The 24363-nt window shown below is 47.6% G+C and overlaps 3 protein-coding genes across 6 annotated transcripts in view; 1 reads left to right on the top strand and 2 right to left on the bottom strand.

Moving 5' to 3' along the window:
- Dnajc7 (DnaJ heat shock protein family (Hsp40) member C7) overlaps nucleotides 1-9929 on the bottom strand; it is a 38995-nt gene extending 29066 nt beyond the window's left edge. The window contains exon 1 of one of the 2 annotated variants that reach the window (XM_070028028.1): nucleotides 9644-9929. In XM_070028028.1, coding sequence (XP_069884129.1) covers nucleotides 9644-9720 — 77 coding nt within the window. In that variant the 5' untranslated portion in view covers nucleotides 9721-9929. Of the gene's footprint in view, nucleotides 1-5005; nucleotides 5099-9643 lie in introns of those variants that run through there. The other variant, XM_070028029.1, reaches the window with a different exon arrangement.
- Nucleotides 9930-13315: 3386 nt separating this feature from the next.
- On the top strand, nucleotides 13316-17954 carry Nkiras2 (NFKB inhibitor interacting Ras like 2). Of its 3 annotated transcripts, none has more exons than XM_070028039.1 (4): nucleotides 13316-13395; nucleotides 14576-14683; nucleotides 15342-15583; nucleotides 16423-17954. In XM_070028039.1, the coding sequence occupies exons 2-4, from the start codon at nucleotides 14590-14592 to the stop codon at nucleotides 16660-16662; spliced, it is 576 nt and encodes a 191-aa protein (XP_069884140.1). In that variant the 5' UTR covers nucleotides 13316-13395; nucleotides 14576-14589; the 3' UTR covers nucleotides 16663-17954. The 3 variants fall into 3 exon arrangements, with proteins under 3 accessions (XP_069884140.1, XP_069884141.1, XP_069884142.1); XM_070028040.1 differs by having other exon boundaries at nucleotides 13332-13374; XM_070028041.1 differs by lacking the exon at nucleotides 13316-13395 and adding an exon at nucleotides 13676-13760.
- Nucleotides 17955-18015: 61 nt separating this feature from the next.
- The window catches only part of Znf385c (zinc finger protein 385C), a 36336-nt gene continuing 29988 nt past the window's right edge, over nucleotides 18016-24363 (bottom strand). The window contains exons 5-9 of the mRNA XM_070028026.1: nucleotides 23154-23319; nucleotides 21047-21337; nucleotides 20365-20561; nucleotides 20036-20146; nucleotides 18016-19517 (exon numbers count right to left, since the gene is read on the bottom strand). Of these exons, the coding sequence (XP_069884127.1) occupies nucleotides 19281-19517; nucleotides 20036-20146; nucleotides 20365-20561; nucleotides 21047-21337; nucleotides 23154-23319 (1002 nt within the window). The 3' untranslated portion in view covers nucleotides 18016-19280. The remainder of the gene's footprint in view (nucleotides 19518-20035; nucleotides 20147-20364; nucleotides 20562-21046; nucleotides 21338-23153; nucleotides 23320-24363) is intronic.

The raw sequence follows: 24363 nt of genomic DNA, 5'->3' as shown, positions 1-24363 counted from the left end.
GAGGGAGGGAAGGAAGAAGGAAGGAAGGAAGGAAGGAAGGAAGGAAGGAAGGAAGGAAGGAAGGAAGGAGTTAAAAAGTTTTTCAAACAATCTGTCCTCTCTGCATCAAGATCAGCACTAGAAGGCCTAGTCTTCCTTCTGACAGATGTGAGTAAGCAGAATACGTTACTTTCTTGATCTACTTTGCTATTTTAAAATGTCTTTGTTTATTAGAAATAACTTCATTGGTCATAAAACTGTGGGTTTCAAAACCTATTATAGTCTGGCACCAGAGGCTCACACAAATAATACTAGCTTCTCAGGAGGCTGAGATTTGAAGATTGCAAACCCAGCCCAGGGAGCAAAATATCTCATGTATTTTGCTATCTCCTATCTCCAGAAAACTACCAAAAAACAAACAACAACAACAAAATGAGAATGGAGCTCAAGTAGTAGATTCAGGCTCTTAGTTCAAGCCCCAGGACCACACACACAAAAAAAAGAAAACCTGTTCTATATTATGTGTCTGAAAATCTGGTTATCCTTTGTGTATACAGGTCCAGGTTTTCTCTCCCAATTTAGTATTCTTTCATTGCTGACACCAATTACTCCAACAAATATTACCACAGGAGATCATTTGATACCACATAGGTCTTAGTAAAGCTCAGAATCATGTGATAAAATGAGACAATTCGGACCTATAATCATTGGCCAACTCTGCACATTTACAGCTTGGCCAAATTAAAAACACGTTAGAAGCCAGGCGCCAGTGGCTCACACCCATGATCCTAGCTACTCAAGAGGCTGAGATCTGAGATTGTAGTTCAAAGCCAGCCTGGGCAAGAAAGTCTGTGAGACTCCTTTCTCCACTAAACTACAAAAAAAGCCAGAAGTAGAACTGTGGCTCAAGTGATAAAGTGCTAGCCTTTGGCACAAAAACCCAGCACTCAAACCCAGGACCAGCACGCACACAAAACAAAAACAAAAACAAAAAATCCACATATTAAAAACACCGTACTTGACACTGCAATGTGCCACAAAATAGATGTCCTATAAAATTTCCCATTTTGTCTTTAAAACTACTAAGTCAAACACATCCTTAAGCCAACTAGTAAACTTTTCAGCAATTAACAAGTATTCAGAAATTTTAGTCAGCCTTAGGTTATGCTGGATTCATTGAGTAGTTTGTTTTTTTATTTTTAGTATCCTTATAGTTGGATTCACTCTGGATTTTCTTGACATAGCACATATTTGAGGAGTATTAAAACAGGGGTGAGGTTTTTCATCAGTTGTATTGAGCTGAAGAGCTCAGAGACAGTGCCCAGGCCCAAGTCCCATGACCGATCCCCCCCCCCAAAAAAAATTTCTTCCAGAGGGTGGGAGGAATGGGGAAAAAAAATACTCCATTGAACTAAATAATAAACACTAGCATAATTTAACTATGTGTCAACATTTGTAACCTAGAAAATTCATTCGATTTTTACATAATAAGAGAATACCATGCTGCTTTTATTTTGGCTGAAATAATTTCTAATATTCTCTCCCGTTAAAACTAATAATGATTTGAACCAAAATAGATGCTGTCGAGTTCAAGTGTCACACGTCTGTAGTACTAGCTACTAAGAAAACTAAGGTCTGGATGACTGAGATCTAAAGCCAGCCAAGGCAGAAAAGTCCTTGAGATTCCATCTCCGAAAAAACTGGCAAAAAGCTGAACTGGACATATGGTTTAAGTGGTAGAGTTTAAGCCAAGTTAATAAGCCAAGCAAGGATAATACCCTTTACTGGCCACCCCACATACTCCCTAAGAAAAAAATAGATGCAGAAACTTTAAAAGGGGTTGGATTTTTAACTTTTTGCACTTTTATTGGCATATTTTCTACTATTCCTGAAGTGAAAATCAAAATCCAGTTTGCTAAAATTACAATTGAGGACAAAATAGTTTATTCTGTAGGAGCAGAGAAATATTTAAAGGTCTGAGACTCTACAGGCTATTGATACTTTATTCTACTAATGAATTAAGTAGTTCGAAGTTCATGTGTTCATTCATTCATTGAAAAGGGGCTTTGCTAAATAGCCCAGGCGGGCCTGGCACTTGCAATCCTGGGATCACAGGCATCTGTCACCATTTACAGGGAGATAAGTATCTTCAGGTATTCCCATTATGTTTACTATCAAAATAGCAACTTATGGATTATTATTTCTTTTATTCAACCAAATTTACTAGCTGCTTGTACATCTAGAAATGTCCTCCACCCTTCAGAATTTATGGGATCCTGGCCAGTCTCAGAGTAAAAATTCTTTTCTCCTTCCCACTGCCTAAGACCTCTTGTCCCCAATGGCATGTCACAGAGCCTGTTTCATGTTGTACTCTCTCTGACCTTCATGAGAGAATTTTAAGAAAAAGGAGCCCAGAACCTAACATACCATCTTACAAAAAGCAAGTTATTCCACTTTAAAAAAAAAAATCTAATCTAGGAGCTGAACATCAATTTCACAAATAATGTAGTAGTTGCAAGGTACTGCATGCTGAATGCTTTATAACTGATCAGAAAAATAGGTTGGACTCTATCCACCTTCTATGTATTTGCAAAACTATTTGGCTTTCTTTACAACTTCCTACAGAATGAATAGCTGTTATTTGTTTTCATTTCAAACAACAATTACAACAAGCCCTCCTAGCGGGGCACTGGTAGCTCACACCTGTGTTCCTAACTACTTAGGAGGCTGAGACCTGAGGATCTTGGGTCAAAGCCATCCTGGTCAGGAAAGTCCATGAGACTCTGATCTTCAATCAACCACCAAAAAGCTCGAAGTGGAGTATGGCTCAATTGATAGAGTGAAAAAGCTAAAGGACAAGGCCCAGGCCCCGAGTTCAAGCTCCAGTAAACACACACACAGACACACACACACACACACACACACAGACACACACACACACACCCCGAGTTCAAGCTCCAGTACACACACACACACACACACACTCTCTCTCTCTCCTCTCTCTCTCTCTCTCTCTCTAATACACCCAAAAAGAGGATCTTTGTCTTTCAGGTGGAAGACAAAGATGAAAAAAAATCCCTTAACAAAGTAATTCAATTGTTTTCTGAACATTCAGGGAGATGCCTTAACAGCAGCAGAGTCAGAAGGGACCCAAGTATACCCAGAGGTCATGGACTGAGTCTATATAGGGCAGCAGTGCTCTCTACTGCTGGAGAAGTGAAGGACACCAGGCTGCATGCTGGAGCTGGCTGAGTCTTATTTAGTTGAAAGAAAGCCACCAGCCAATTCAGTCCAACAGAAATCCCATCACTGCAGGCTGATATTCACACAGAAATTGCTGTCTGAATTGTGACTTTTAAACTTAATACCAGTTCAGCCCGGCACCAGTGGCTCATACCCGTAATCCTATCTACTCAGGAAGATGAGATCTGAGGATCACAGTTCAAAGCCAGCCTGGGCAGGAAAGTCTGTCAGACTCTGATCTCCAATTAACCACCAGAAAATAGAAGTAGCACTGTGGCTCTAGTGGTAGGGTGCTTGCCTTGATCTGAAGAGCTCAGGGACAGTGTCCAGGCTCCACAGTTCAAGCCCCACAACGGACAAAAAAAATAAAAAAAATAAACCTTATATCAGTTCCTTAAATAAGAAGCATCACAATCTATGGCAACCTAGACTCTGGGGAGAGGGGACCAAAGCAGTTATCTCTGAGTAATGAGCTTCTCTGAAGCCATTTTTGTGCCCAAGTCACTAGCTTTCCATGATTAGCCAGAGGCTTGTTCATAATATAGCCTCAAACCTATTTTCCCCATTCAGTAACATCTACTACTACCCTAATCATGACACTGATACCCCTCAAAGGTCTAGAACTAAGAAACTACAATTTTTTTTAAGGCTGCTTCCTGATGTTTTTCAGGGTGTGGAGGTTAGAAATAGGAACCAGAGAAGTTGGGACTGTCCACTCTATTTTGCTTCTCAAAGATCTTGTGGTTGCCAGGCACTGATGGCTCACACCTGTAATCCTAGTTACTCAGGACGCTGAGATCTGAGGATCATGGTTCAAAGCCAGCCCAGGTAGGAAAGTCTCTTATCTCCAATGAAGACTCTTATTTCCAATTAACCACTACAGAAGTGGCACTATGGCTCAAAGTGGTAGAGCGCTAGCTAGCCTTAAGCAGAAAGAGTTCAGGGATGGCACCCAGGCCCTGAGTTCAAGCCCCACAACTGGGAAAAAAAAAAAAATCTGTGGGTCAAGCCGGGCACTGGTGGCTCATACCTGTAATCACAACTACTCAGGAGGCTGAGATCTGAGGATCAAAGTTCAAAGCCAGGGGGCTGGGAAGATGGCTCAGTGGTAGAGTGCTTGCCTTGCATGCCTGAGGCCCTGGGTTCGATTCCTCAGTACCACATAAGCAAAAAGAAAAAAGCTGGAAGTGGCACTGTGGCTCAAGGGGTAGAGCACTAGCCTGAAGCTGAAGAGCTGAGGGACAGCGCCCAGACCCAGAGTTCAGGCCCCACAACCAGACCCAAAAAAAAAAAAAAAAAAAAAACCCAAAACAAAGTTCAAAGCCAGCCTGGGCAGGAAGGTCCATGAAGACACTTAACCCCAATTAACCACTAAAACGCCAGAAGTGGAGGTGGGCCTCAAGTGGCAGAATGCTAGTTTTGAGCAGAAAAAGCCAAATGAGAGCAAGAACAACAAAGGGTCCTGTTTGTCTCCTCACATTCTCCTTGAAAGTACTATTAGCAGTTAACACTGATTATCTGACAATGTACCTCTCCCCACTTGTCACTTGCCAATAACAATGTCAGAATAAGACTGGGAAAGTTACATATTCCTTTTCAGATCACCACTCATCAAAAGCCCCAACTACTCAACAATCCTGCCAATCATGGAGTAAAAACACGGAATTGCCATTTTTATCTAATTGAGGTTAGAAACTGTCACTCTAGTAAAAACAAATGGCCAACTAGAGTCACTGTACTCTGAAACTTGCTCTTTCTGCTAAAATTCAGCTTAAAAGAATACCTGGAACGGCCTCTACGTAACTTCCACATCACTCGGTACTGGAGAAAGGGAAACAAACACTCATGTAATAAGGAAGAAATGTGTGCTCTCAGAGAGATGGCATATCTACACAGCTGCTGACCATTATTCTCCAGTCTCCTAAAGTCCTAGAGCAAGAAAGCAAAGGCAGGTGCCCAGTACTCAGCTTTTTAAAAACTTTTAAAATGCTAGTTTCAATGACTCAACTCAACTAATCCCTGATTGGCTGGAATGTACTTTAAGGTTGAGCTTTAAGCCAATCAGAATTCTGGTCGTTGGGAATGAACTAGGACATTAGAGCAACTGCCATTCTATCCAACATTTTCATTTTGGTTTTTCCTCTCCTTCCTTCTCTTACCCTTTTTCTTTTCTCCCTCTCTTTTCCTTTTCTTTTTCCCTTGTAGTACTGGGGATTGAACCCAGGGCTGTACACATACTAGACAGGCTTTACCTTTTGAGTCATGCCCCCTATCATTAACTAAACATTTCCTTAAAATTGTTCAGTTTACTTAACACTGGTTAGCGCATGAATCTAAACTCAGAAATAAGACAGCTCTTGTCTTGCCACTCGTTAGTATTAGGGTTCAATTAATTTGCTGTATTTAGAACTATGTTCATAGGTTTTACCCCTCTCTTTCTTTTTGTTGTTTTTTTTGTTTTTTTGTCTGTCATGGGGCCTGAACTCTGGGCCTGTGAGCTGTCCCTCAGCTCTTCAGCTCAAGGCTAGAGCTCTACCACTTGAGCCATAGCACAACTTCCAGCTTTTTCTGTTTATGTTGTGCTGAGGAATCGAACCCAGAGCTTCATGCATACAAGGCAAGCACTCTACCACTGAGCCACCTTCCCAGCCCGGTTTTACCCCTTTCTTAACCATAACTCATTTCTCTCATCTCCTATTTCTTCAATTCTAACACCATACTTGAACACAAACCAAATTCTAGGTCAAAAAAAAAAATTCTCTTTCAGTTTGCAGGCTTATTGCTATGTCCAGTTTCTTGCCCTACAACGTCAAGAGATGGTAAGAGGAACAAACTTCTAATGTTAAACGAGGTAAAAGAAAAGCAAGAGGAACTCCTGAAAGTTCCTCCGTTAAGCAAGGCCATAAACTCCAGAAAGCCCTAAGAAACTGCGGTAATCAAGCAGAATACAACAGAATACGGGATATGGATTTGGGTTCAGTTCTTCCTATCAGTAAGTATGTCTAGAAAATTCAAAGGCAAGCTCCTAATCCACAAACTGTTTCCAATACTAGTTAGGAAAAGACTAATAAAACTGTTCTTGCCTGCATCAAGAAAGAGACACAGATGAGTTGAGAATACTAGCTCTAGGAAGCAGATAAGGAAGCCTGTAAGGAAGGGTATTGTGGGCTCCTAGGTCTATGACTACCTTGAGACTTCTCAGGAAAATCTAAGGCCTTAAGTTAGTTTAATGTACAAACTCTGAAATCCTATTCTCTGGCTCCTAAATAGCTTTGTTCCAGTGGGAAAAGAAAAAACCTTCATGCACAGAACTCTGATCTATTTTGGAGTGCCAACTAACATATCTTTTACTTTAGCATCTTAGCTGTTGTGGCAAAAGAGAACTGTCAGAATAAGAAAAAAAAAAAGCCTTTTCTCTCTGACATTCTAAAGCTAAGGAAATAATATAGCCATTTAAAATGCTGCAATCCTAGGCCCAGTGTCTTCAAAGCTCCTCTCATCTTACCTGTTGTGGGACTATGATAATTTAGCAATAGCAGCAAGATGCACAGGATCCAAGATGTAAGGGAGAAAGATTCCTTGCGGGGCCTCACCAAAAAAAAAAAAAAAAAAAAAAAAAACACCAAAGTGATCCATCAACTCGTGTCCCTAAGTGAACTGGTAGTAGGAATGTAACAAGAGAAACAGAAACTTAGCCAAGTGACCTTAACCAAGCCAAATAAATAGTAAGTGGGAATTTGTAACCCTGCTCTCTACTCTGCTACACAGGATTCCAAGAAACATGAAAAATGTAAAACATCCTTCTTCAAAAATACTAAATCTCGGGGCTGGGAAGGTGATTCAGTGGTAGAGCGACTGCCTTGCATGCCTCAGGCCCTGGGTTCGATTCCTCAGCACCACATAAGCAAAAAGAAAAAAGCCGGAAGTGGCACTGTGGGTCAAGTGGTAGAGCACTAGCCTTGAGCTGAAGAGCTGAGGGACATCGCCCAGGCCCAGAGTTCAGGCCCCACGACCGGACCTCTCCCCCCCCAAAAAAATACTAAATCTTGGGCTGAGAAGGTGGCTCAGTGGTAGAGCACTTGCCATGCAAAAATACTGAATCTCTATTCCATTTTCACCATTGAAAGACCATAAATAAGGTTTTTTTCATACTAACAGATTTTTTTTTTTTTTTTTGCCAGTCATGGGGTTTGAACTCTGGGCCTGAGCGCTGTCCCTCAGCTCTTTAGCTCAAGGCTAGCGCTCTACCACTTGAGCTACAGAGCTACTTCCAATTTTCTGGTGGTTTATTGGAGATAAGAGTCTCATGGACTTTCCTGCCTGGGCTGGCTTTGAACCTTGATCCTCAGATCTCAGCCTCCTGAGTTGCTATGATTATAGGCGTGAGCCACTGGCGCCCACCATTTGCTGCAATTTTATAATGCAACATCCTCTAAAGCTGTGATTTTGTTTTGTTTTGTTTGGTGTCAATCCTGAAGCTGGAACTCAAGACCTGAGCACTGTCCCTAAGCTTCTTTGCTCAAGGCTAACACTCTACCACTTAAGCCACAGCTCTGCTTCCAGCTTTTTTTTTTTTTAATTGGAGGTGAGTCTCATAGAAAGCCTGGCACCGGTGGCTCACACCTGTAATCCTAGCTACTCAGGAGGCTGAGATCTGAGGATCACGATTCTGATCTCCAATTAATTCAGATCTCCAATTAACCACCAAAAAAACGCAAGTAGGGCTTAGGTGGTAGAGCACTCACCTTGAGCTGAAGAGCTCAGGTTCAGCACCCAGGCCCAAGTTCAAGCCCCCCGACCAAACAAACAAACAAGTTGCATGAACCTTCCTGCCTGGGCTGGCTTTGAACCGTGCTCCTCAGATCTCAGCCTCCTGAGTAGCTTGGATTACAGGTAAGAGCCATCAGCACCCAGCTGATTTTTGTTTTTAAGGAATTTGTTTAGATAGAGGGACTCTGAAGTGAAGCCCAAATTAGGGACATCCCTGCAACAGATTTACACTGCGTAGGGTAAGTTTCCTAAATGACATATGGCCAAAGTCCCTATATATAGCACTAAGACCTACTAGATACTAGAATCTAGTCTTAGGTTTGAGTTTTCACATCATTTCATTATTCAGAGTTAACCAACTAACTTAATCAGTCCATTAATATCATTAAGGAACAGCAAAATGGGAAACAAAACTCCCCAACACAAACTGAATATAAAAGCATTATAAGGATTTACTTTCTCAAAAGCCTCTCAGCTTCCAAGAGGTCAGGAATTTGAGATACTGGCCAGAGTAAGTATCCGAAAGCTTGTTATCTACACATTTACTCTACCCACTGTGTAACAGTTATGTTTCTAACATGAAAGTTTTTTTTAAATCTCATAATTCTAATTTCACATCTCCTGAACTAATCCTATGTCACCACCACTTCAGTCCAAGATGAAGACACAGCAGACATGAATGATATAAAGATACAAGGTATGTGGAAAGAACACTGAAGGCACTGTAGTCAATCCTCAACAAAAAAGATCAGATTAATCTGCAGTTGATAAGGAAAAAGGGCTCCAAACCTCCAGAGCCTATACATATTTGGTTTTACTGTTTTAACAAATATACCTAATACAATTGTGTTCAAAACATCACTTCCAACAAGTGCCTGAGATGTTGCCAGAATGCAGAGTGTTCTCGAAAACCACTCACGAAGCAGCTCCCTTAGCTGGACTGGCAATCTGGAGTCACTGCGGCTGACCAGCAGCGCCAACTGCACCCAAGCAAGCTTGCCTTCCTCCTAGTGTTTAACCTAAGACTAAGTCCGGGGAGAAATAGTGTTAAAGGATCTCTCACCCGGGAAGGTGAGCAAGGGAGAGGAAATCAGGCGTGCACAATCCAAGTCCCCCATCGCTCTTCTCTAACTTCAGCGATATTGTGGGACAATAACGAGGTTCATAATCATAATCATCTCAGGCACAAGACTGTGGATCGAGGAAAAGGGGAGGGGGGGGTGCGAAAGAGAAGGCCGTGGAGACGCACAGCGCTGACAGACAACAAAGCACAGAAGTGAAGGGGAGGCGGGGGTCGGGGCGAGATGAGGAAGTCGTCATCGACGCCGCGCCGCCCCCCTCCCGCCATCAGACCTGAGACACCCCCCTCACGGACTCGGCCTCCACCCGAAGCACGACCTTCCCCTTCGCCGAGGTAGACCGTGCCTCAGCTCCCCCGCCAGGCGGAAGCCGGAGGGGAAGGCCGACCCCCGGGAGCGCGCCCCGGGCGGGGGGCGCCGTGTCCCCACTCGCTCTCGGGGAAGGAGGAGGGGGCTGCGGAGGGCGGGGCGGCGCTCCCGCAGCCTGCAGGGGCTGCCCCACGGCCGCGACGAATCTCCCAGCGCCGCGAGGCTGCAGCTCGCTGCCTCTGTTCACCCTGACACCCGGTTACCTCTTCACTTCTTCGTCCTCAAGCAGCTCTGGCTCGGCCGCCGCCATTACCACATCGCACTCCGCGGCAGCCGCCATCTTACCGCCCGGACCAAAGAGCCGAGTGGGAGGCAGGCGGTGAAGAGCACTTCCGGTCGGAGCATCGAGCTGCTCCGCGGCGCAGCGCCCAGAGGGGCTCCCTCGAGCCCGTCTACCAACGAGAGGCTCCGCTGGAGGCCAGAGCGGCCTCCCATCCCTGGAGGTCCACGGTGGTCTCCGCGCAGGGGCGGAGCCCCAGGGCCGGCTCCTGTGCGTAGGGGGCGCCACTGTACCGGAGGGTAGGAGGGGGCGCCTGAGGATGTGGCCTTAGTTAAATCTTGGGCTTTCCTCAGTATGCTGAGAACCTAGTTGCCATAACAACTTGCAATTCTAGAGACTAAGGACCGGGGTGGAGGGGAGGGGGGGGAGGCGTGGCGGGATGGGGGGCGGGGGGATCTGGGGGTGGGGTGGGGATCGGGTTGCCCAAAATTCCGGAGCCCCTACGACTGACTACCTTCCCGACCTCGGAGTGCGTCCACAGCTGCTTCTCAGGCAAAACAAGAGACACTTTGAGCCCAGTTCCCCAGCTTTCATCGCTCTCTGGAAGCCCTGCCCAGCCAAGCCAGGGGAACGCAGGGCGTCTTCACCCCGGCACCTTTCATCCCTCCCGGATCTCCAACCACCAACTGGTTCATCACCCTAATGACGCGGACCCTTTTATGAGGCTGCTTTCATGTCAGCCTCCTGGGAGTGCCGTCTCAGCATTAAGACCAAGGAAGTTGGCATAACATAGCTCCCCAGCCCCTTACCCCCGAGTTTATAAGGCAGGCAGCTCATCGGGTGAGGTCCCTGCTCCTCAGTATCCTCAAACCTTCCACTTCTCATAAACTTTATTCAGTACGCTTGTCTGGCCCAGTGCAAGGACACAATTTAATCATCTATGTAATATTTCCCCCACCCAAACCTATAATTGTGGGGATGAACTGAACTGAGACTTTCTGAGGTTAAATCTGGGGAGTTCGGGCTGTACTTTTTAAAGCTACTGGGAACCTTAATTAAAAGGACAAAAGAATTCTTAAGGGTTCTACCCCCATTTTCCCCAGGAAAAATGTAAGCCAGAGAGTCATGAGTGGTGAAGGAGAGGTGAGGGCTCCGTGGTTTGGAAGGGAGAGGTCATTCGTCTAAGCCTATGATTCCAGAGCCCTTTCCAAAATATCTACACTACTAGTTGGAAGAAGACACACAGACTTTCAAACAATCTACCCTGTCTGCTGGTGGCACATGGTCTGCTGCAAGTCTAATCCAGAAGCCAACCTGTCTTTGAGTATCCTCCGACTTTGTGTTCTATTTCAGTGTGTTTGTGGGTGAACTCAGGGCTTCACTCTCTTGCACACTCTTGGCTTTTCCTCTCAAGGCTAGCATTCCTACCACTTGAGCCACACTTGGTTTTTGCTGGTTAATTGAAGGGAAGAGTCTTACAGACTTTCCTGCCTCAGCTGGCTTCAAACCTCTATCCTTGGATCTCAGTCTCCTGATGGATTACACGTGAGAGCTGCCAGCACCCAGCTATACTTTGTGTTCTCTTATCTGGAGCAACTTATTTACATCCAGCTTTAATTTCATCTGTTGAAGATGTGATGACCTTCTACTCAAGATGTCTCTAAACTAGACCTTCAGAATCCCAGATCTGTTGTATATACACCTAGCTACTGAATATCCCTAAGGCTTAACATGTGTGTGTGTGTGTGTGTGTGTGTGTGTGTGTGTGTGTGTGTTCTTGAGCTGTGTGTGCTGTTCCTGGGGGTTGAACTCTGGATCTAAGTGCTTTTTGCTCAAGGCTAGTGCTCTATCACTTGAGCCACACCTCCACTTCTGGCTTTTTGGTAGTTAACTGGAGATATGAGACATAGACTTCCCTGCCTGAGCTGGCTTCCAACCATGATCCTCAGATCTCAGCCTTTGGGAGTAGCTAGGATTACAGGGGTGAGCCACCAACACTCTGCTTAAGATTCTTATTGAGGGGCTTAGTGGTAGAGTGCCTGCCTAACATGCATAAAGCCCTGCGTTCGATTCCTCAGTACCACATAAACAGAAAAAGCCAGAAGTGGTGCTGTGGCTCAAGTGGTGGAGTGCTAGCCTTGAGTAAAAGAAGCTCAGGGACAATGCCCAGGTTCTTATTGAATTTATTTTCTCTCCACCTCTAAACAATGGAAAATTATGTTGTAACTGATTGTCCAGAAGCGCATATTTTATTGAATGAGTTCAACTATTTACCTGACCATCAAGGGAAATCCTGGGAATATCATGAGCCCTGAATTCTTTTTCTTGACTTCCAATTTATGACCAAATCTGGTTAAATCTCTTATTTCCTAAATATGTCTCTTCCTTTCTATCCCAATTCAGACTTTTATCATTTTTTAAACTCTGAAGACTAAGCCAGGTACCAGGTGCTGGGGCTCATGCCTGTAATCCTAGCTACTCAGGAGACTGAGATCTGAGGATCATGGTTTGAAGCCAGCCTGGGCAAGAAAGTCCACAAGACTCTTGTCTCCAATTAACCACCAGAAAACCACAAGTAAAGCTGTGCTTCAAAATGGTAGAGCACTAGCCTTGAGCGAAAAGAGCTCAGAGACAGCACCTAGGCCCTGAGTTCAACCCCACAACTGTCAAAAAAAAAATAAAAATAAATAAAAAATAAACTCTGAAGACCATGGTAGTCTCCTACTGAGCTTCTAGCCTCATCTCTCCATTCTTGTCTCTTCTACCAGATCATGTCATTTCACTGGCACAGAACCTATCAATAGCTTTTTATCGATAGCTTTTTATTGCATTACGTTGAATCCCTATAGCCTACCACACCACACGATTATTTGGCTCCTTTCCACCACCAATATCCAATTACTTATAGTTCCAGAAAATGCCATGACTCTTGCTATGTTTTTTTCTACCATAGAACACTTTCTCCCTAAGCCTTTCAGTTGTCAATGCAGGTAAGACCCCTTAGGAAGTTCTCCTTGATGCCCACTACCCCCAAGTTAAATGTTCCTTTACTGTACCCCCAATGCACTTTTGTAATAGTACTCACCATGATGTTCTACAATTGGTTTAGATGTATTGCTCTTCTAGATGGTGAAGTTCTCCTGGGAGGCTATCTTCAACAAATGACCCTACACAGACAAGACAGGGAGGCGGGGGGGGGGGGGTCCTCAGAAAGCTAACTTTCCTTCCTTCCTTTCTCCCTCCCTCCCTTTTTCTCTCTCCTCCCTTCTTTCTTCTTCTTCCTGTCTTTCCTCTCATAATGTAGCTCAGAATGGTCTCAGATTCGCAATCCCCCCTCAGTCTGAGTGCAGGAATTATAGGTAAGTACCACTTTGCAAGGCTCAGAACACATTTGAGGGCTGGGGCTGTATCTTAGTGCAAGTTCCAGCAACGAAAAAAAGTAAAACATGTGACGAATAAAAATGACTGAGTAAAGAAAGGCAGCATGACTAGAGAGAACATTTTAGCATCAGTCTAGAACGTTGAGCAGCCAAAGTACAACTAGGTCAGATCCTAGCTAACATTCCCCCGCCCGCCTCGGGGGGGCGCTGGGCAGTCAGCACCACCTTTCCATCGCCGGAAGTCGTCTTGCTGGCCGGAAGCTAGAGAGCGGCGCGCAAAGGGGGCGGGCCCACGGAGCCTGCTTCCAGCCGGAGGAAGAGGGAACCCCTTAAGGTCGGGGTTACACCTCCTCAGGTGCCTGCGTGACCCGAGGGACCCACCCGGGGTGCAGAGGGGGACCCTTGGAGGCACAGAGCTGGAAGGCGGTGCCAGTCCATCGCCAGGACCGGCCTCTGCCCCTGGGTCTCTCTAGGTGACAGGCCTCCATCTCTGATTCCCTGTAGGGATCCTTCCTGTGACCTCTCCGGCGATCTCTCTTGGGTGTCCCTTAATTGCAAGGGGGAATCAGTGTCAGGAGTTTCTTTCTGGACAGAGATCTTTTGGGGACTCCTTTGGGGAGCAGCCTTTGGATCTCTGCTCTCCGGATGGGTTTTTGTGCGCAGCTCCTAGGAGAGAAGTTTGCCTTCTGGGAGATCGGTGTTTGGGGTCTCGTCAGAAAGGTCTGGGTCTGGGCCTTTCCTTTGGGTCTGTCCATACAAGGGCAGCAAAAATGTTATCTCCTTTCCAAGTCTTTTCCCCCTTAGTTTCCTTTTATGTCTGTTGTTCTTCATTTTAGCCACGGATTAAACCAGGAATTAGAAAAGATTGTCATCTGAGTAGGTCATACAGGAAAGCAAATTCTCTTTTATTTGCTCAGTCTCCTCAAGAAGGTGATTTAGGATTTGGCCTCAAAAAGTACTCTTCCTAGTTACTTCTCCTTAAGGTCGTTATAGAAAGGTGTGCACAGAAAGGAACTTGAAGCAGGGGCTCAGGCCTGTAATCCTAGCTACTCAGGAGGTTGAGATCTGAGGATCTGAGTTCTGCCAGTCCAGGCACAACTGTGAGACTCTTACCTCCAATTAACCACCAAAAAGCTAGAAGTGGAGCTGTGGCTCAAGTGGTAACAGTGCCAGCCTTGAGTGAAAAGGCTAAGGGACAGCTCCCAGACCCTGAGGTCAGGCCCTAGTACTGGCACAAGAAAGGAAGGAAGGAACTTGGCCGAAACTTCCTGAAACCATTGGGGCCACGTGTAGTGAGCATCTAGTCTGTGCCAGCTACAGGCCACGTACTGGGAATAATAAGAGAATGCAGTCTAGCTCACTGTTCTATAGCAGACTTAGACTTCAGTTCAGTGCACCCCAGGTAGAATCAGTACACAATCCCTGGAGCTTTACATTCAGGTCCAATTTTGGGCTCTTATTTATGAGAGGTCTACCCTCTGTTTTGTGCCTCTCTTCCTTCCCTCACTTTACCCAGAATGCTTTTATTCCTCAAGGTTGGAGGTTAAGCATGGGGAAGAGCTGCAAGGTGGTTGTGTGTGGCCAAGCATCTGTGGGCAAAACTTCAATCCTGGAGCAGCTTCTGTATGGGAACCATGTAGTAGGTGAGTGTGGTTGTAACTGGGGAAATAGTGGAAGACAAAGAATTAAGGAATAGAATTGGGCATGGTTGCACATACTTGTAATCCCACCTCTATTCAACCTTTTGCTGTGGCTTTCTGGGTGTCCTCTTGTAACTGCTTCTAAAGTTACAACATACTCAGGAGGGAAGCTGAGGCAGGAAGATCTTGAGTTTAAAGCCAGCCTGGGCTAGGTAGTCTTCGCAATTGTTTAGACAATTCCAAGCAACAACAACAAAGAATAGAGCTTGATCACACCAAACACGCCATACTTGCCGGTGGTTTTTGTACTTTCAAGAGTAAACGAAGCTATGGTGTAACCCATGGTTCAACCTTTGCCTGATGTGTGTGAAGCCCTAGGTTTGAATTCCAGCATCACAAATACAAAAATACAAACCACAATAAACCTGAAGGGAGGACATACATGACTCAAGATAGAAAAAAATTCCCATGTTATACTTTTGCTTAGCATGATTTCCACATCTGTTTCCCTAACCATCCCAGTCCTGTCATACTCCCAAGTCTGACCTCTCTTCAGCCCCCACATTCCTTTCTCCCACTGTCTGGCTAGCCTGTTAGCATGTTCTCATCATTCACATTTCCCATCTCCCTACTTCAAAGGAGTTTCTTGACTTTGTCCCAGGTTCTGAGATGATTGAAACCCAGGAGGACATATACGTGGGTTCAATTGAGACAGACCGGGGAGTACGGGAGCAGGTGCGTTTCTATGACACCCGGGGACTTCGAGACGGGGCTGAGTTGCCCCGGCACTGCTTCTCCTGCACCGATGGCTATGTCCTGGTCTACAGCACGGACAGCCGAGAGTCTTTCCAGCGTGTGGAGCTGCTCAAGAAGGAGATTGACAAGTCCAAGGACAAGAAGGAGGTGTGTGCTCTAGATTCCTGCAGGGAACCTCTGGTGGGAGAGTGTCCAACATGGCTCTATTCTTTCACTCTTTGCTAAGAGGTAAGTTAGGACTGAGAAGAGGGTGGAAATCATAGAGTGTATGTTCACCCTCAGTGGTAGCTCCATGTAAGGCAGCTCAACCAGAGAGGGGTCTCTTTGGGTTAAGGGGGTCCCCAATCTAACACATGCAGCTCCCCTAATCTTTCTTCCTGCTGGTCCCTAAAACTCCAATGGTCTAAACAGTTGAGAGAACTATGTAGCCCAGGCTGGCTTCAAATTCAAGATGTTCCTGCCTCAGCCTCCCTTCTGAGTATGCTGTAACTTGAGAAGTGTATGTTACAAGAGGACACCTAGAAAACCACCATGTAAAAGAGAGGTCTGAGCAAAGGGTTGAATAGAGATGGGATTACAAGTGTGTGCAGGACTTTGAAATCACTTCCCAGTTGTTTAGCCAAAACCTGACACTAGGTCTTCAGGTCCATGGTATATGGTATATGCACAGGGCTTTTTTTTGTTGTTGTTTGTTGTTGTTTTTAATTATTGGTGGTGGTTGTGGGCTTGATCTCAGGGCCTGGACTCAGGGCCTGGGTACTGTCCCTGAACTTTTTCCACTCAAGGCTAGCACTCTACCACTTGGAGCCACAGTGCCACTTCTGGCATTCTGGTAGTCGATTGGAGATAAGCATCTCATAAACTTTGCTGCCCCGGATGGCTTTGAGCCTTGATCTTCAGATCTCAGCCTCCTGAACAACTAGGATTATAGGCATGAACCACTGGCATCCATTAATTCACAGACTTTTATTGTCTCTCTTCCCCAGGTTACCATCGTGGTCCTTGGCAATAAGTGTGACCTGCAGGAGCAGCGACGTGTAGACCCAGATATGGCTCAGCATTGGGCCAAGTCAGAGAAGGTGAAGCTATGGGAGGTATCGGTGGCTGACCGCCGCTCCCTCCTAGAGCCCTTCGTCTACCTGGCCAGCAAGATGACCCAACCCCAGAGCAAGTCTGCCTTTCCCCTCAGCCGCAAGAACAAGGGCAGCGGCTCCTTGGATGGCTGAAAACCTGCTGTTCTTTCTTCACTTTCCTAACCCCATTCTAGCTTCTGGGGCTCTAAAGGATGGATTGACAGCAAGGGGTACATAGGCAAGCTTTAGGGGAGACACTCTAGGCGGCCAGCTGGGCTGGCCTAGGCCAAAGCTACTTCTGTTCCCTCTCTAGGAGGTGGGTGGGGCTACTTGTAGGTCATCTTCCCTTCCATCTGCCCTGGGAAGGCTGAAGAGCTCCCATACTGAAGTGCCCAATCACAGGTCTGCTCCTATTACAGGGTCTTAACCCCCTGCATTTCCTGCCAGTAATATGCATATATCTAAAGCATCCAGCCTGGACTTGAGAAAGACATGCTGGTGATAGGGATGGCTCCTCATCCCTCACCTTGCTCTTTCCATAGCCAGTTCTTGGCTGGAAGAAGACAGCTTCCTGGGAGTGTCAATTTGTGTTTGAAGTCTTAACTCCCTTCCCCCAACTGTTTCACTTCCTCTTCCTGCTTTGGGAGTAGATGGGCCTCATTGGTTGAGGCTGAACTGAGTGATGACTAAGCTGTGAGTCACCAGCTGACTGTGGCCCAGTAAGACAATTCTCCTCTGGCTGTGGGTTTGTTTTTCTCATCTGTAACTTGACAGGAGTTGCTTAATCCATCTCCTGGATCCTTTCCAGCTCTATGATTTTCTAAAGGCTGTGGCTTTGCCCCCTTGCTTTTCTCTCTTTAAGGTGCTATACCTACCAGCCCTGGAGGCTGGGCTTCTCTCCCTCCAACCACTAGGGGGCAAGAGTGCACTCTCAGTTGCCAGTGGCAATCTAGTACCCAGTCTGCAGACCACCCCATGGGAACTGGTCTTCATTCCTCTCTCTCTGGTTGTTTTCAGTGAGTAGCTGGATTTATATTTATATTCCCTGTATTTATATGCCTGATGCCATGGTGAAGGCTGGACAAGGTGCTCCTCTAGCCCTTCATCCTTACCTCAGATGCCTGAATAAAACCAGGCAAACCAGTAGCAGCCTCCTGAGCTAATAAGCCTTGTGTTTTGAGGTTCAGAAGGGAGGCTGTACACAGGCATGCTATCAAGTGAGCTTACAACCCCGATTTCCAGTGCCCACTTTTTGTTTCTAGTATGTATAGCTGGCGTGGGTGAGACACTACAACCAGGCAACCTCCAATTCATACTTCGCTACTGAACAGAAGTATAGGGGCTGGTACCCAGGGCTGGGAAAGGAGAGTCAGGGCATCTTCAGGCTCAAAGTTCATTTATTGTTGTGTTGGACACAATAAAACCATAACTGCTGTTATCAAAAAGTTCCCCCCCACCCTTCTTATCTTCCCACTGGAAATACCTTGGAGGGAAAAAAAAAAAGATGCAGGTGGATACTGGCGAAGTCCCATATTGGCAGTTGAGGGGGCAGGCATGGTTTTGTGACACGGACTTTGGCAGTATGAGAGTAGACTTGAAGTAGACTTGAAGATATATCTTATCAGCACTCAGCTTTAGCATGAGGCTGGCTAGAGGAGAGAGAACTGTACTTGGCTGGGGCCCTGTCTGGAGTAGAGAACAATGGAAGAATGCTCTTCATTTTGGAGCTGGGAGGGGCAGGGGTGAGGAGGGACTTGGAGTTAACTGGGAAATACTGCACTCCCACCCCAAGAGCTGGATTCAGGTGGAATCTGAAAGCCTAAGAAATGAGTGCTTTGGTGGGACAGGTCACTATCTTTATTTTTTGTGCTATTGGAGTTTAATCTCTGGGCGCATTGTTGCTAGGCAAGTGCTCTGCCACTTGGGCCATACCCCTCAGCCCTTTTTTGCTTCGATTTTTCTCAGGATTTTGCAGGGCTAGGCACCATAGGTGTCTGCTACCACACCTAACATTTGATTGAAATGGGAATTTTACTTTTTGCCCAGATGAGGCTCAAATCATATTGCTCCCAATCGCTGTCTCTTTTGTTGCTGAGATTACAGGTGTGAGCCACCACACCTCACCCTATGAGTCATTTTTATTAAAACCAAGGCCCAGCCCAAACATCATCCTCTCCTATTTCTGCCTTACTCCCATCCCCTCAGATCAGATGAGGTTCCCCTGGCTCTGCCGCACTTTAGTACTGCTTGACCAGTCCCCTTTTACTCCTACTGTCCTCTGTCGTACCTATGGTCACTTCAAACACACTCCTGTTTGAGAACCCATCCCTTATTTCCAGTGATGTAGAGCCAGTGAGGCCCCAGAGCACAGGAGTAAAGGCCCTACATGTGTCCTCAGTCCAGGCAAGGCTGGCTTATGAAAGCTAAGATGCCTAGAGTCCATGTGTATAGGTGTCTGGTTGGGGGAAGCACCACGTGGCTGGGGCTGGGGTTCTGCATAGATCCTTGGGATGCGGCAGGCTGGGAAGTGAAAGGGAGCCTAGGACTAGCCTAGGACCAGGGCCAGGAAAGGAGTGGAGATAGCCATTGGTTGGACCGAGTGAGCTGGCTGGATCCCCAGTCCAGACAGAGTGAAGGGCAGCTGCCCTATACTGAACAGGATCCCCTTAATGTGCAGAAGGCAGTCCCTGTGGGGTACAAAGAACAGGTGTCTGGGGGAGCAGAGGAAGATAGTAGCTGTCAGGAAATCTGCCCTAGCCTCTCCAGGAGGGCTAGTAGGGGGCAAAGAGGATGGGTCCTGTGGCAGGGCGGACTGTTCCTGCTGGAGTGCGAAACAGAGCTGGACCCAGGATGGGAGTTGGGAAGAGGGTAGCTGCAGCTGTGGGTGCAGGCCGAAGAGCCAGGGGCCCTGGCAGGGCACAGATGGCAGCGGCTGTAGTGGGCAGTGGGCTGGGCAGGAATCGGGCTGCCAGCGTCTTGGTGAGTTGTTTCTGCAAGGCCAGTTTAGACTACAAAGAAAAGAGAGGAGTGAACAGGACTTCTGACCCCAGAAAAACCCACCTCCTCTCTGGGCCCCATCCCCGTGGGCTTTTGCCTCATGGGAACGTGCTTCCTAGCATTCCAACCCTTAATCTTCCTCCCTTCCCACCCCCAAACTGTCATTCCAGAGGGCTTTCTTCACCACCTGTCTTCCTGCCCCCACCCCCACCCCCAGGGAAGCCAGCCTCAGATGGAAGACGGGAGAAGGCTTGTGGGGGCTGGGTAGACATGGTCTCTAGGAGATGTCCACCCAGCCCTGGCTCTGGCCCCTAAGATTATGACCCCAGTCCACCTGCCGGAAATTCCTCTGGGTAGATCCCAGGATAGCCCCAAACCCAACCCCGCCTCTATCTGCCCAGGCAGCCTCAGAGCAGGTGACCTCCTTCCTGTCCTTCCAGCCACAAGCCAAGCTCCCCAGGTGACCCCTCCCCTTCCTGCAATCCTGCCACTAGACCCAGGTCCCACACTGTTGCCTGGACACAGATACCTTGAGGACGCTGACAGCTAGAGCTGCGTGCTTCTGTAGCTTGCTGTGCTGGCTGGGGGGCTTGGGGAGCTTCCCTGCCAGGCGGTCTTTGTGCCTCCGGCTGCTCATGTGCTGATGGACAGACAGATAGACTGGGAACAAGAGGAGGAAGCCCGCAGACCCCCCCCCAACTACCCTCTCACCCTCTATCCACAGCCCACCTTCAATGAGCACATACTAGCGAGGTGAACTTGGCCTCAAAGAGCCAGCCGGCCTCACTCCACCCCTTCCCTTCCCCCTCTTTTCCCAATCTGCTCCATGGCTACCTCTACCCCATCCCTCCCCTCTACCTGCTTGAGCTGGGTCTCTGAATTGACCTGGAGCTGACAGAGAGCACAGTGGAACGGCGGGGTAGGCCCTTGGCGGGGGGCCCGGCCCCCAGTCACTCTCTTGGTCTTGTGTCCAGGTCCACCTCGGGACACGGTGCGACCTCGGCCCCTCCGGGGAGCCCCTCCTTGACCTTCCATCATCCACCGGTGTTTGGCTCCTGAAAGGAGGGCATAAAGTCTGTCAGCACGGAGGCCCCCTCCAACTAGGCCCGTGTGGCCATCCCTCTCATTAAGCCTCTGCACAACACAGATTTTTCCCTCCCAGAGTCTGGCTTCCTGCCAGTGTACCCCCCAAGGAAGTCTTCTGGCTGTCACTGGCCAGCCCTCTGCTGCTCTAATGGCAGTCCCTTCTGGTCCGATCTAAGGAGACATGGCAAGCAACGGCAGAGGTGCCTCCTGTCCTCTGGTGTCTAGAAAGACTTCCAGATTTAGTAGCTTTCAGTCCTTGCTGCCCCAGACTTCCCAGGGCCCCCTCCTCAGGGATCAGTGGAAGGACCCAGAAACGCCTGGCCACAGTAACAGTGGGATACCATGCCTCTGTCACCCAGCCCAGGCACAAAGTGGCCAGGGGGCTCGGCTGCCCACATTTGGTGAGGTCAGCCTCCCTGCCCTCCCCTCTGCTCCTTGGGGTGGGGGAACTGACCTGTGTTATGAGCCTGCAGCTGGGAGGCTGAGTTCACGGTCACCTTACATGTGGGGCAGTAGAGGCGCCCCTTCTCGCTCCTGCCTTCCCCACCCACTCCACTGCCCACAGCCACAGCTGGAGGCTCAGGCCCTGGGGCCTCCCTGCCTGGCTCTGGGGAGCGAGGTGGGCAGGAGGAGGAGGTGGAAGAGGAGGTAGCATCCAAGAGGTCCTGGTGGGATGGCTCCCTGGCTGGTGGGTCTGGGGTCAGTGATAGCTGCAGTGGAGGGCCGAGGGGACAGGCGGCCGGACCTGCGGAGAGATGGGTCATTGAGGTGGGGGGCCCAGGACGGTTTCTAAGCCCCTGGGGTTCAGCAGAGTCCCTGTTGCTGGGATGACCAGCACTGAATTCCAGGCCCCTCTACCACAAATTCTCTGGGAAGATTTGGGCCTCAGTTTCCCTACCCAAAATAAAGTTGGACAGAGTACAGTGATCCTTCACCTATTGCAGGACTTGTGTTCCAGAGAACCCTTCAATAGGTGAAAATCCACCGACTAGCAATAAGTGAACCTTGATATAGCGAGGGATGACTATATAATGCTGCTACTTCGCGGATTTTCACCTTAGCCAGGGATGGCTGCAGTCTTAGGAAGCCCTCGCACTCCTGTAGTTACTTGCTAACAAATAAGTAGTAGTCACCAGAAAGATAGGCTAGAATGTTCCTAGAACATTAAAAGCAAAAAAAACTGGAAGCTATTCGGGTGTCCATCAAACAGGACAGTAGTATGTCCATGTAGTGGAGTACTACATAATTGTGAAAAGGGGAAACTATTGCCACATGCAGCAGCCTTATAGACATACCCCATGTTGATGAGTGTTCATGAGAGAGGGATAGAAGCCAGACACAGAAACCTATATACTCTATGATTCAACAAAACCAAGCAGAACTAACCTATGCTGAGAAAAGCCAGGATCAGAGTTACCCCAGCAGTGGGAATGGGGTATAGCAGCTGCTTGTATACTCTCTTTCAAAATATTCCCATCCTTATGGAACTTGAGAATGTGACCTTGGAGATGGTTTACAGATACAAATTAGCATTTGAGAGGTGAGGCAGGAGGATGAGAATTTGAGGCCAGACTGAGCTACATAGCAAGGGCTTGTCCAGAGAGGTAGGGGGGGAGGGAGGGAGGGCAGAGGGAGGGAGATAGAGAAAGGAGGGAGGAAGGGAGGGAGGGAAGAAAAGACCATGTGAAGCCACAGAGTCACACTGGGGAGAAATTGTAATGCAGGTGGAAGCAAAGGCTAGAGGAGGTCCTTGTTGACAAATCTTAACTTGGGACTTTTTCCCCCTTTTTCAGTAGGGAGGTACCAGGGTTTGAACTCAGGGCCACACACTGTCCTTAGTGTGGCAGTCTACTACTTGAGCCCATAGTCAGCCCTGCTTTGTGCTGGTTATTCTTTTTTTTATTGTGAAAATACTGTACAGAGGGGTTACAATTACATGGGCAAGATAATGAGTACATTTCTTATCAAGCATTGTAGCCTTCTCCTTTGTTTCCCCTTCCCATTCCATCCTCCCCCCCCCATCCTCCCTCCCCACACACACACCAAAGTTGTAAAGTTCGTTTTCGACATAACGACTTGTACATCTCATTGTTGCAATGGTCCACCTGTATCCCTATTTAAATGATTTGTTTTTTCCCTTCCCCTCCACAAATTATAACAACATCAAATACGTGCTGGTCATTCTTGTGGGGTTTTCTACCCTGATTTGAAGCATGATCCTCCAGATCTCAGCCTCTCTGAGTGGCCAGGATCACAGGTGTAAGCCCCTTCAGCTTGGGACTTCTGATATCTGAATTGCGGGAACATTAATTTCCATTGTTCACTGTCACCCGATTTACAGTCATTTGTTGGCAGCTTAGGAAACAAATGCAGCAAGGTGGTGAATAGGAGGGGACCTGGAAGTTTCTGGGTGCTAGTTCTGTGTCTCCTAATCTGGAAATGTTCAGGCTAGGAAGTTCACTAAGCTGTGCCCTTGAGTGCCTTTGTCTATAAGAGACAGTAACAACCCCTTATCAGAAGCCTAACTCCGGGCGAGGGCAGGAGAAGAGTTCAGGACTAACCTTTGCTCTGCGACTCTCCAGGGGCTCCACTGGCCAGAGTTGGGACTGGGGGGACCACCACCTCATCCCGGGCCAGCGTTTGCAGCCTCTGCTTGTTCTTGGCAGCTTCAACAGCCTTGAGTTTCCTGGCATGCTTGTGGCCTTTATAATGTGCTTCAGCCTGGTTCTGGAGAGAGGAGGGCAGAGGGTCACCATTTCCACTCTGGTTCACATGCCTCATCCAGAAACTGATGCTGAGTAGAGGGACAAAGTCAAAAGGAAGCAGAGGACTTGGACCACACCATGGACACATAATAATAGTTACTACTCCTTCCTCCTCCTCCTCATCTTCCTCCTCCTCCTCTTCCTCTTCCTTCTCCTCCTCCTTCTTCTTCCTTTTTCCTTCTTCATCTTTGCCAGTCCTGGGGCTTGAACTCAGCGCCTGGGCACTGTCCCTGAGCTGCTTTTTACTCAAGGCTAGCACTCTACCACTTGAGCCACAGCACCACTTCCGGCTTTTTCTGTGTATGTGGTACTGAGGAATCAAATCCCGCATGCTAGGCAAGCACTCTACCACTAAGCCACATTCCCAGCTCAACAATAAATTCTTCTTTTGTTTTGTTTTGTTTTTGTCGGTTGTGGGGCTTGAACTCTGGGCTTGGGCACTGTCCCTCAGCTCTTCAGCTCAAGGTGAGCACTCTACCACTTGAGCCACAGTGCTATTTCTGGTTTTCTAGTGATTTATTGGAGATAAGAGTCTCATGGACTTTCCTGCCCGGGCTGGCTTTGAACCGTGATCCTCAGATCTCAGCCTCCTGAGTAGCTAGGATTACAGGCGTGAGCCACCAGTGCTCGGCTTCTCATGAATTTTTTAGCCTGGTCTGGCTTTGAACTGTGATCCTCAGCCTCCTGAGTAGCTAGGATTACAGTTATGAGCTATCGGTGACTATCTTCAATGTCCACTGTAGCCCATAGCCCAGAATGGCTTTCCTGGTAGGCCAGAAAGAGGCTCCTCTTCTTCCTATATGGGGAGGCTGCAGTTGAAGGTATATAGGCTTTAGGGATAACATGGCATGGGTTCACATCCTTTTTTTTTTTTTGGTGCTGGTCCTGGGACTTGTGCTCAGGACCTGGGCGCTGTCCCTGAGTTTGTGTGCTCAAGGCTGGCACGCTACCACTTGCACCACACCTCCACTTCCAGCTTTTTTTGTAGATAATTGGAGATGAGTAT

Source organism: Dipodomys merriami, unplaced genomic scaffold (genome assembly GCF_024711535.1).
Source record: "Dipodomys merriami isolate MVZ:Mamm:240054 unplaced genomic scaffold, mDipMer1.0.p SCAF_19, whole genome shotgun sequence".
In the NCBI taxonomy this organism is placed as follows: domain Eukaryota; kingdom Metazoa; phylum Chordata; class Mammalia; order Rodentia; family Heteromyidae; genus Dipodomys; species Dipodomys merriami.
Note: the sequence above shows the minus strand (reverse complement) of the source record. Positions and strands in the feature narration are given on the sequence as shown.